Genomic DNA, 12,829 nt, shown 5'->3' on the forward strand with positions numbered 1-12,829 from the left:
CCATGTAAGTCCCTAGTATGGTACCTAGGTACCCAGAGCTTTGGGGTTCCAGGTGTTCCCTATGGGCTTCTGCAGTTATTCTGCCACCCATTGGGAGTCCATGCAAAGGGTTCGGCAGGCCTGCCATTGCAGCCTGCGTGAAACAGGTGCATGCACCCGTTTTCACTACAGGTCACTACATCAGGTCACTGTAATCACCCCTATGGTAGGCCCTCTCAGCCCAGAGGGCAGGGTGCAGGTACCTTTGTGTTAGGGCACCCCTGCACTCGCAGAGGTGCCTGCACAAACTCCAGTCCCATTTTATTGGGCTTCGTGAGTGTGGGGACGCCATTTTATATGTGTACTGGACAAAGGTCACTACCTACATACAGCTACATTATGGTAACACTGAACCTGGACGCGTTTGGTATCAAACATGTCGGAATCATGCCCCAATACTGTTCCAAGTATTGGGAGTATGATTCCATGCACACTGGGGGCTGCTTAGAGGTCCCCCAGCATTTTCTACCAGTTTTCTGAGGTTTTTCAGGCAGCCCGCGCTGTTGCCACCCCTCAGACAGGTTTCTGCCCTCCTGCTGCTTGACCAGCTCAAGCAGAAAAAGGCAGAACAAAGGATTTCCTTTGGGAGAGGGAGGCAACACCCTCTGCCTTTGGAAATAGGTGTCACATGGCTTGAGAGGAGTAGCCTCCCCAAGCCACCGGTGGTATGCTTTGAAGGGCACATTTGGTGCCCTCCTTGCATAAACCGGTTTGCACCGGACCAGAGACCCCCCAGTCCCTGCTCTGGCTGAAACTGGACAATGGAATGGGAAGTGACTACTCCCCTGTCCATCACCACCCCAGGGGGAGGTGCTCAGTGCTCCTCCAGGTGGCCACTTGATTCTGCCATCTTGAATCGAAGGTGGGCACATGCCCCAGGGAGCGTCTGAGAGGCCAGGTCAGGCAGATGATGTCACAGCCCCCCGATAGGTGGCCAATCCCCCACCTCCTGGGCTATTCAGGGTCTCCCTCCCAGGTGGGTCTTCAGATTTGACGTGCAAGAGTCCAGTAGGACTCCTCTACATCGTTTCCTTCATCTTCTGGCCACGGGACTGCAACTGGACCCTCCAGGAACCGATAATCTGCAACTCCAACAATGACTCCGATTCGCAAAATTGTTTCTCCGGCTCCTTCCATGAACTGCAACATTTCCCTGACTGTGCATCTTCTGAGGGTGACAAGTCTTCAGCCTGCACAAGAAACAAGAAGGAATCTCCCTTGAAGTGAATGAGTCACTCCCCTGCATCCACAAGCACCAATTGCAGTGACAACCGGCTGCGTGGGTCATCTCTCCTCCAGAACTGCGTGGATCCTATACCACAGGTGGTGGTCTGGAGTGGTGCCCTTGGTCCTCTCTATCAGCTTTCCAACTTGGGAGACGGTAAGCACCTTGCTTCTCCCTGCAGACAGTACACCTGTGCACCATGGCTCTTGCAGACAGTACACCTGTGCACCATGACTCTTGCAGCTACTAGGGCTTATTTGTTCCTCCTTCAAGGGATCTTCAGGTTCTGAGTAGCCCCGGCCTCAGCACTCTTACCTGCAAAGCACAGTCTCCTGTCTGCTGCTCCAGCAACATAGGATTCCTCTTTAAGTATGCTGAGCGGGCCTCACTGCGACTCCTGTGCCTGCTGCCTGTGTGGGATGCCTCCTCTTCTTCTGATTCTCCCAGCTGCTCCCCTTCTTAGGCCGAGTCCCCTGGGCCTTATTGGTCCTCTCCAGCCTTGCAAAACCTTCTTCTCCAACTCTTTCATTTGCCAAGGCTTGTTGGTGGTTTTCCAGCACCACTGAGTGACTGCATCACGACCACCGGCGCAAGACATCACTTGCATCACTTCTGGAACTCCTGTGCCGCACTGCTGACTTTCTTTGTCCACCGCCGACCTGGTACAGCATCCACATAAGGGTGTGTAGTGGCTCCTGCCACTGCCGGGCACTCCAACTCAAACTGGACTTGGTCTCCTTCTTTTGCAGGTCCTCTTCTTTCAGGATCCACCTTTGGTTTCTTCCAGTCTTGTCTGACTCTTACACAGTCCTTTTCCAAAGTTCTCCTGTGGGTTTTGGGAAAACCAGGTACTTACTTCTTCTCTTCTGGTTGCTGACTGGCACCCTGGTAGTTACCTTGTGGGGTTCCTAGTTCCTCCAGCTCTCCTCTACGGATCCTTCTTCCTTGGGTGGGGTACTGCCTGTCACATTTCACTTACTTAAATATGATTTGTCTCCCCTAGGGCCTTCATTTTTTGCTCTTTGCAGTTGCTTTATATGCTAATCACTGATTTCTTATGTGTACTGAGTACTATTGCCTATTCAGTATTTTAGTATCTGTGTTACTATAATAAAATACCTTTATTTTTGTAATACTGTGTGGTTCTTTCATGTGTGTAAGTGCTGTGTGACTGTAGTGGTATTGCAAAGGCATTGCATGTCTCCTAGATAAGTCTTGGCTGCTCATCCACAGCTACCTTTAGAGAGTCCTGGCTTCCTAGAAACTGTCTAACCTCACTAATATGGGATACCTGGTATAAAGTGATAGGTGCTCACCGCACACCTGGCCAGCTTCCTACAGCGATGTCCAGTTCTCTATATCACCGTAAAAAATTACTGACCTAACTGTCACCTCTCTCACCTTTGGGGCATGATGGGAAACAGGAGTTCTTAAAGGCACAGTGCCAGTATTTCTTTTGCTATGGTTTGATGCACCCTATTTGCTAACAATGCCTGTGCGTTTCCTTGCAGTTTTTCTCTTTAATAAAGGATGTGTTTGTATTCTTTGTTCTTCTTTTATGATTTACAAAAATGCTAAGACTGAGGAAGTGTTTATAAAAATACAAAAACCTCAACGTAAATGGTCATTTTTAATCTTTAATGTAGGCTGCACAGAAGTGAATATATATATATATATATATATATATTTTTTTTTTCTTTTTTTTTTATATATATATATATATATATATAATATTAAACACATAATATGCCCCTAAAACACACCTATATCACACCCCTGGGGTCATGGTACCTTCACCCTGACCCCTTATGCCACTTTCAATTTCAATTTTCTCCCCTGGGGAACATGTCCCATGAAATACAATGGTGGTCGCAACTTTCTAGTCAGGTTGCAGTCAGCCCATTGCAACGCTTATTTTCACACGTGTATTCGTGAAAATCCGCGAATTTCTTGATTAATCGTGACCAGAGATATACACATTTGTTTGCCCTTAAATATCTTTTAAACTACTGAACGCATTTACACCAAAACACAGAAAGCACAATCTGCATACTGGCAGCTAGCTTGGTGCCAAATTTGGTGTAATTCTAGCCAGTGGTCCAGGCTGTAGACGTGTTGACAGGTCCTATGGGAATTAACTTGGGAAATGCAGTGTTTTTTTAGCCCCCTTTTTCTCGCGCCCCCCACTTGACAGATCACCCAGAAACTTCCAGTGTGCAACAAGAATCACCATGCCACTGTTTTTTGGAAAATTTCGTGAAGATTCGTCAAGCGGTGTCAAAGATATAGGCAGGTCAAAAAAAAAATTCTATGGACACATGGTCCTAACTATAACTACCTACTGGTGTCTGCTATATCTCCGGTGTCCTCGCACATAGGCGGAAATATTCAGTGCTTATGATTTTGATGAAGATTCTCCTGGAAGAGAACTAGGATTACAGGTAAATAACTTATCCTTTGTCTTCATGGACATGATGTGTTTTTTAATTCTCTAAACATGCCTAAACCACTTTAAACGTAAATCTTCTGGCTTTATTGTAGGTTTCGATCGCACCTCGGACAAATGCAGCCTTGGGATTCGCTCAGATCCTCCCCAGAGATCAGCACTTGTTCACCAAAGAGCAGCTGTTTGAGAGGATGTGCATGGCTTTAGGAGGTCGAGTGTCTGAGGCCATCACATTCAACAAAGTCACCACTGGTAAGAAATGTTCATTCTTGTCATAGGTTGTCACACTGAAAGAGAGCATGATGTTCAGTGGAAAGGTTCAACTTTGTCAAAGGGTTGGGATATCTATCATCAGTGGCAGACTTACAACTTTTAGACAGCAGGTGACTCTGGCATTGGAGGTAATTCATCACACTGCTGGAAGAGTGGCCGTGCCAAACATCTAAGGTCCGATTGGACTGCAAATATATCATACATGAAAGGTAAGATGTCACATTGATGGGAGGCAGAAGGAAATCACTTTTGTTGGCACCTTATACCAGGTCCAGGCAACCCCTCTTAATGCAGTGTAGGCAGTGTCTAGGAAGTCAGGGCTCTCTAGAGGTAGCTGTGGATGAGCAGCCAAGACTTATCTAGGAGACATGCAAAGCTTATGCAAAACCACTATAGTCACATAGCATCTATCACACATGAAAGAACCACACAGTGTTATAAAAATAAACGCACTTCACTATGGTCACACAACACTAGAAGACTTATCGGCAGTCGTACCCCCCCCCCCACCCAAACTGGAGGTAAGTACATGCTAATTATATACACATTAGCAATCCGAAATTAGCAAATTAGCATAGAAACAACAAGTATTGGCAATACTTAGTGAAAATAGTAAGGGCCCTATCGGAGGACCAAACCATATACTAAGAAAGTGGATTGCAGAATGAAATCCCCCACCCAAGAATATGGAGTTGTTAGAGGGGAGCTGGCAGAACTAGGAACCACCAGAGGTGAGTACCTGAGTGACACCCAGCGATCAGGAGAGCAGAGGTAAATACCTGGTCTCCCCAAGGATTACCAGGAGGACTTGGAAAAAGGATTGTACAAGAGCAGGACCAGAATAGAAGAAGCCAAAAGTGGAACAGAAGACAACAAGCCTTGGTAGCTGCAAGAGTTGCGGTGCACAAGGTTACAGTCCTGCAAGGAGTGACAAGAGCTCACCGTTTCCCGAGTTGGACAGCTGGTAGAGAGGACCAAGAGGACCACTCCAGATCACCACCTGTGATGCATGATCCACGTGGTTCCAGAGGAGAGCAGATCCACGCAGCCGGACGTCGTTGCTGTAGGTGCCTGCAGATGCAGGGGAGTGACTCCTTCACTCCAAGGGAGATTCCTTCTTGTTTCTTGGTGCAGTCTGGAGTCTCGTCAACCCCACAGGATGCACAGGCAGGGAAATGTTGCAGTTACTGTAAGGAGCCGGAGAAACAATGTTGTGAAGCAAAGTTGTCGCTGGAGTTGCAGTCTTGTCAGTTCCTGAAGAGTCCAATTGGAGTTCCATTGGCAGGTTCCCAAACCCCATATCAATCCCTTTTCCTTGGCAGATCAACAACATTAGCCTGTGCCTTTCCCCCAATACCACTGCTTCACAAGTTAATCAGAAAAAGTATGTAGTGTGAAATAAGATCATACTGATACACCAGGCTGACTGAAGCAGTAGTGGTACCTTGCCATGCTTCACCTGTCGTTTCACCCTCACAGGAGACTTGCACTCAAACAGAACCTACTTTCCAGGATGTTAGTCAGGATTTTCCACTCTAGTCTTCAAACGCTGATCTTATATATGAACACTTGAATCTTGCTGATGATTGTATACAAATTTTAAAGCGAAGAGACCATCTGCTTGCATGCCTATAAATGGAAGAAGTTCTGCATATGGTGTCTCCAGGGGCAAGCGAACCTGAGAACCATTCAGGAAGAGATGGCACTACCTTATCTTCTTCACTTGGGTAAATCTGTCCTTCAGTTCTCTTTCACAAAGGTACATTTGGCTGCAATCGCTGCTTATAAGAAAAAACTAGACATGCTTTTCACTATGCCTGTGACGATATTTTTTTTAGCAGGGTTTAGGACGTTTTTTCCACCAATTAAGAGACTATCAGCTTGGGAGCTTAACATTGTACTTTCCAAATCGAAGGGTCACTCTTTTGAACCAATGCACAAGGCAGATCTCCAACATAATTTATTCAGAGTTACCATTTTTTTTTTTTTTGCTTTAACATTGGTCAGACAAGTGAGTTCTCTGTTTAGTGGAACTGTATCTAGTCTTTCACAGTTTCCTTAAAGTCTCATCCTTCCTTTTTATCTAAAGTGATTTAAGGCTCTTTTATCTGATAGAGACTTCTAGCCACAGATTTCTTACCTAAGAATATTCCCCCACCATCAGACTGGATCCAGAAAATCTTGAACACTACCTCTGCGTGCCAGTAGGTGATGCCGATCAGCTCCGTGTCAGTGTTCTTCGCAGCAGATGTGCTGACATTAGTTACTCCAGAACTTTCATAGATTCACATGCTTGAACCATTCCCTGTTGTCGAGATGGGAGTCCCCGGATCCTTAGAAAAGACAATTTTACAAAGACATAACATCTATAACAAACAAATTCTCTTCATTTTAGCAACCCATCCAAGTCCTTATGTAAAAAGGACCAAACTTGAACCTCAGCCAATCAGAGAGCACCACCCTTTAGAACCATCCTGAGAGAAGATCCAGCACCTCAGATTTTCTACTGCACGTCGTGCTAGGGAGTCTCCTCTGAGCTCTGCTCAGTTTGTTCTTGTGAGAGAAGATTTTCTCAATATATCTGAATTCCTTTTGCTCATTGGGTGTCTCTGATTTACACTCATACTTTTTGGAGCCTGTTATACCAACAGGATGAGGAAAAGTCTCTTTAGAGCCTGCAGCACTTGTGGGAAGAAAAGGCTCCATTCAGAAGACCCTCATACAGATTGTATACATTGCCTCTACCCTGAACACTCTGCTGCTGATTTTAAGGTATGTCGTACCTTTTCATCAAAGACTTTGAAAGATAGACAGGGGAGGCGGTTGATATGGCTCCAAAAGCTTAAAACAAGAAAAAACTCTGTCTTAGACTCTGACAGTGAGGAGTCTTCATGGTCTTCTAGGAAGTCCCAAAAGAGGCATAGATCACCTCATTCTGAAAAGGATTCAAGACAACCTTCAAAGACTTTTAAAAAGACCTCACAGGGGTCTGGTGAAGGCCACAGTTTCTCATCTTCACCTCAGGAAAGAAGATCCTCCTCTAAATCCAGCCATCGGCCTTCAACATCGAAGAAGGTCCCAAAATCCTCCTCAGAGCCTTCTACACCCCCTCCAAAGGTGTTGATGACGTTTAGAAAGCCTTCTTCAGCTTCTGAAGATAGACCGTCGATGACGATTCCACCGTCGATGACGATTCCACCGTCGATTAGATCATCGTCGTCGACTCAGTCATCGACGAGGACGTAAACGGCAGCTGCATCGGCAGTGACAACGACGACTGTAACCTGTCTAGCGATGGTGATTCCTTCCTCGTCCACGACAATGGTAACAAAATCGAGACCGTCGACGCTGAAGATCAGAACGTCATCGACGATGGTTCCGACGACGATTCCGTTGACGGCGAGGATCCCTTTGTCCACGCTGTCGTCGGCGACACTGTCGACGGGAGCACTTGGATTGCTGGAGACGACTCCGTTGAGGACCTCGTCGACGGTACCGTTGTCGACACCGTCAACGAAGAGGAAAATGCAGTCTGTGTCTGGAAGGGGAAATATCACTCCAGGAGCTACATCCCTAAGTAAGATTACTTCATTGATCCCTACTCATCTTCTGAAAGAAGATTCGGATGATGGGCCGTTCGGGGCAGGCCATAGCCCTTCACAGCTTCATGTAAAGTGACAAGAGGATGATGAAGAATATTATCAGCAGTATTATTCTCCCAGCAGCAGCAGACTTATGTTTCAGAGGAGATGCTTTGTGTTCCGAGTTCCCTGATCTGCAGTCTATGTTGTTAGATTACAAAAGGAGATTTCAGTCAGTGCCGCAACCGGACATTCAGACGGCACCTCCTCCATCGATGCCTGCCACTCCAGTGCCACAACCTAGAGCATCCCCTAGATTAGCCAGAAGTACCCAGCAAAGGTCCTTCATACAGGTTACTGACTCTTCGGATGAAGAGATAGAAGAAGGGGAATTGCAGGACAACTCGGATTGAGGCAATTATATATTGCCGACACCCTCTTCTCTGTCGCCTACCCCAGTGGATTCTCCCCCAGGAGATATTGGGGGTTTCCATAATTTGCTTGAGAGGGCAGCAAAGAGATTTGCGATACCCATGCCATCCAAACAGATGGATTGTTTTTTATATGACTTCAAGGAGCCGTATCAAAAGAGTGTTCACTCCATACCTATAGTAGGATACATCTGGGAGGAAGGTCTCAAAGTAATGAGAAATCCAGCTACGGTAACTGGAGTCTTGCCCAGGTTGGACAAAAAGTATAAGGCCCCAGAGGACGCCCCAGCGTGTCTTGTTAGTCACCCGAAACCGGACTCTGTTATAACCCAGGCAGCGCAGAGGCGTTCTAAAGACCATCAACGCCATTTTCGGCTCCTCTGGACAAGGAGGGGAGAAGACTAGACAACATCGGGAAGCGTTTCACTTCCAGTCTGGCCTAATAGTGAGAGCAGCAAATTCATTGGCAATCCTGGGGAGGTACGACAGACAGCTGTGGGCTGATATTGCCCCGTATCTGGATCACGTCTTGGAAGACTCTAAGGCAGAAGAAAAGAAGATCCTCTTGGAGGGTGAGCGCACCTCGGCTGAGGTGATTGACTGCGCTATAGATTTTGCAACAACAGCTTTTTGGCAAACAGCTGGCGGAGCAGTGCTGCGGCGTCAGGGCAGGCTAAGGGCAACTTTCTTCCGTCCAGAGGTTCAGAACAAGGTATTGGACCTCCTTTTTGATGGAGAAGCGTTGTTCGGCAACCATGTGGGTGAAGCCTTGCAGGCCATAAAAACAGATAGACGCCGCAAGGTCCTTAGGGACACTTCAGTTTAAGAAAGTGCCTTTTCGTGCTTCCAGAGGTCGGGGAGTCTCGACATATCGAGGGGGGTCACCAGACTTTTCGTTACCCCTCCTATACTACACAGCAGTTTTGGCCTCAATATACCCAAAGGCAACCGCCTCAGGCATCATATTCCAGACCCCATCCTAGGGGAAGACCGCGTCTGGGTAAAGAGGCAGACAGACGTCAATGACAAGTTTCAGGCTCCGGCTACAGCCTTGCCACAGAGCAGGAAGATAGGATGAAGGATATCACACTTCTACAAGAAGTGGGAGCAAATTACATCAGACCAGTGGGTCTTAAACATTGTTCGATTTGGCCATACCTTAGAGTTTGTTCAACGCCCACCTTCTTGTCCTCCTCATACCTTCTTGCAGAAGCATCTAAAACAACTCCGGCTGGAGGTTGTGACCATGCTCAGAAAGGGAGCAATAGAAAGAGTTCCTCCTTTGGAGAAAGGCAAAGGTTTTTACTCCTGTTTCTTCCTGGTATGCAAAAACTGGGAATCTTGGTGTCCCATTCTAGATCTCAGGGTCCTAAACAAGTACCTCAAACGCCAAACCTTTCGCATGGTCACATTGCAAGATATTCTTCTCCGCATGAACCACGGAGATTATATGACGTCTCTGGATCTGCAGGATGCATACTTTCATATTCCAATTTCACTTGCCCACAGGAAATATCTCTGTTTTGTGGCAGCCGGCAGCCATTTCCAATTCAAAGTTCTTTCATTCGGCTTGAAGTCCGCCCCCAGGATCTTTACAAAGTGCCTAGCTCCGGTATCGGCTTTCCTGAGGAAGAAGAAAATGCAAACTTTTCCCTACTTAAATGATTGGCTCATAAAGGCACAGTCTTCTCAAGCAGCTCACGAATCAACAACGGTTTGCATAGCATTATTCGCCGTGATGGGTCTCACTCTGAATTGGAACAAGTCAAACTTCTTGCCTACAAGGGTAACAACCTTCGTAGGAGCAAAAATCCACACCATCAAAGACAGAGCTTTCACGTCGATGGAGAGACAAGCAAAGCTTGTTTGCTTGGCAAGCAGAGTGCAAAGAAAAAAGTATCTTTCTGTACGCACTTACAAATCGCTTCTGGGGATGATGTCTTCTTGCATACAATTAGTCCCCTTTTGTCACTTAAGAATGCGTCCCCTGCAGGAGGAATTAGATCTCCAGTGGATACAGAGAGACAACTCGTTCGACAATCTGATCATAGTAACTCCTCAGATGGTCCAGGCTCTCTACTGGTGGAAAGACCAGCGAAACATCGCAGTAGGTCTTCCTACCACCTCGGCCTCCGTTGATCATCACCACGGACGCTTCCCTAGAGGGGTGTGGAGCACATCTTCAAGATCTTCAAATCAGTGGGAAGTGGAGCAACTCCTTCCAAAAGTATCATATCAACTTTCTAGAGTTGAGAGCGATCTTCTTGGCCCTACAGGCTTTCCTTCCAAGGATAGAACACTCAACAGTTCTCATAAGGACCGACAATACTGCAGCAATGCATTATTTAATCAAACAAGGGGGAACAAAATCTCTCCTCCTGTCTCTGGAATCGCAGACGATTTGGGATTGGGCCATTCGCAATGGCATCAGTCTTTGAGCAGAACATCTACCAGGAAGGCAGAATGAGACAGCAGACACTCTCAGCGGACTGATGTCCTCCTGTCTCGAATGGGAGCTGAATCAGGACGTGCTCGACTAGGTCTTCAGAAGGTGGGGGAAACCCCAGCTGGATCTGTTTGCAACCCAGCAGAACACCAAATGCTGCTAATATGCAAGTTGGGTTCACCAGCCGGGTTCTTGGGGGAGTGCGTTTTTGATGAAATGGTGCGGAATATGTGCCTACGCTTTTCCACCCATTCCTCTGATCTCAAGAGTGCTTGCAAAGATCAAACAGGAGCATTGCAGGCTCATCCTGATAGCTCCGTTTTGGCCCCGCCAACATTGGTTCTCGAACTCTTCCTGTTCTCGGAGGCGGATCACATTTCGCTGAAAGTTTCGCCACAGCTCTTGACGAGGAACAAGGGCCAGATTTTGCACCCAGACCTCAGATCACTCAAGTTATCGGCCTGGCTCCTGAACACAGTGAGTTTGCCGATTTAGATATTCGCCCTGAGTGTCGGGATATTTTGGCAAAGGCCAGAGTTGAGAGCACCAACAAATCGTACTCATTGAAATGGAAGAGATTTTGTTTGTGGTGTGAGGAGCGCATTGATCCACTATTATCACTGCCGGAGCTAATACTACCCGATCTCCTCCATCTGGCATCTACAGGTTTGGCACATGCATCCATTAGGGTGCACTTGGTGGCGATATCTCGCTACAGACGTTCACCTACGTTTCCATCTCTGTGGTCATCTAGATTAATTAAGCAGTTTCTCAGAGGGCTTTTTCGAGTTTTTCCGCTGGTAAGGCCTCCCCCACCGTCTTGGCAACTCAACATGGTTCTCTCTCAGCTTATGAAACACCCATTTGAACCGATACACCGAGCGGATCTGAAGCATTTATCATGGAAAGTGGCTCTGCTTCTAGCCCTTACTTCTTCCAGGCGGGTCAGTGAGATCCAGGCTTTGACTATTCAGGAGCCTTTCCTCCAATTTAAACAGGGTATAGTCATACTTCGTACGAACCCCAAGTTTGTACCAAAGGTGCCATCAGACTTTCATATTAACCAACCAGTGGTTCTGAAATCTTTCTTTCTGAACCCAACGTCTCCAGCGGAGAGAGCTCTCCATTCATTGGACATCAAAAGGAACCTCAAGTTTTACTTGGAAAGAACTAAGAATTTTAGAAAGGCTACTCAATTGTTTGTGGCATATAGTGCCCCTAGGAAAGGATAGGCCCTTTCTAAAAGAAGAATAGCCATATGGATAGTAGCGTCTATAAACGTTTGTCACCAAGCAGCTGGAAAGTCTTTACAATCCTCAGTAAGGGCACATTCTACGAGAACTGTCTCAGCATCCATGGCACTATTTGAAGGTGTACCCCTGCAGGACATTTGCAGAGCAGCCACCTGGAAGACGACTCACACGTTTACGAGGCACTATTGTCGGAATTTCATTCCTAAGGGCGATGCAGCGGTTGGTCAGGCGGTCCTGCGACATCTGTTCCAGTAACGGTGAGCTCACATTTCCTCCCTCCATCCTTTTTTTCTACTTCGCACATTGCATGGTTTAAGTTTGCTATGTTTTATTTGCAGGTGTTCCTTATATCATAACATATAAGTGTCTGTGAAAATGTAGTATATTATATGTACGGAGCATAATGTTTTCATGCTATTAAGGACATCTCGACAATCTCAGATTGAGGGGGTTGGATGTGCGATTAATGCAATGTGCTCTTAATACTGCTTTATAGTCTGATTCAAGCATGTGAATCTATGAAAGTTCCAATACTGGAGTAAGAAAATAAGTTACTTACCTGTAACTATAGATCTCCAGTATTGGAATCTTTCATAGATTAACATGCGACCCACCCGCCTCCCGGGGGAAGCTCACCTTTTAATATCTTTTGTTTAATCGTTGATTGGTGCACTAGTGCTTAGAAAATCTGAGGTGCTGGAGCTTCTCTCAGGAGGGATCTAAAGGGTGGTACTCTCTGATTGGCTGAGGTTCAAGTTTCGTCCTTTTTACATAAGGACTTGGATGGGTTGCTAAAATGAAGAGAATTTGTATGTTATAGATGTTATGTCTTCGGGACATTGTCTTTTCTAAGTTACAGGGGACTCACATCTCGACAACGGGGAATGATTCAAGCATGTGAATCTATGAAAGATTCCAATACTGGAGAACTATAGTTACAGGTAAGTAACTTATTTTCTTATTTTCTTTCTGCAGCATGAGCATAGCTTCGGAAGAGCTACCTCAGTCATTTTTTGGCTTCTGTTTTTTACTTTTCGTTGGCAAATGTCTGTGACAGACCACCACTTGGTTTGCTTATGGTGCCTGGAGAGGGACCACAATTCCAAGGCTTACCCTGACTGCCCTACGATGAACT

At 46.4% G+C, this 12,829-nt stretch overlaps 1 protein-coding gene across 1 annotated transcript in view; it reads left to right on the plus strand.

The window, feature by feature from the left end:
- Positions 1 to 12,829, plus strand: part of SPG7 (SPG7 matrix AAA peptidase subunit, paraplegin) — a 462,707-nt gene that overhangs the window by 400,825 nt on the left and 49,053 nt on the right. The window contains exon 14 of the mRNA XM_069216631.1: positions 3,806 to 3,962. Within this exon, the coding sequence (XP_069072732.1) occupies positions 3,806 to 3,962 (157 nt within the window). The remainder of the gene's footprint in view (positions 1 to 3,805; positions 3,963 to 12,829) is intronic.

This window comes from Pleurodeles waltl, chromosome 12, assembly GCF_031143425.1.
Source record: "Pleurodeles waltl isolate 20211129_DDA chromosome 12, aPleWal1.hap1.20221129, whole genome shotgun sequence".
Lineage (NCBI taxonomy): Eukaryota > Metazoa > Chordata > Amphibia > Caudata > Salamandridae > Pleurodeles > Pleurodeles waltl.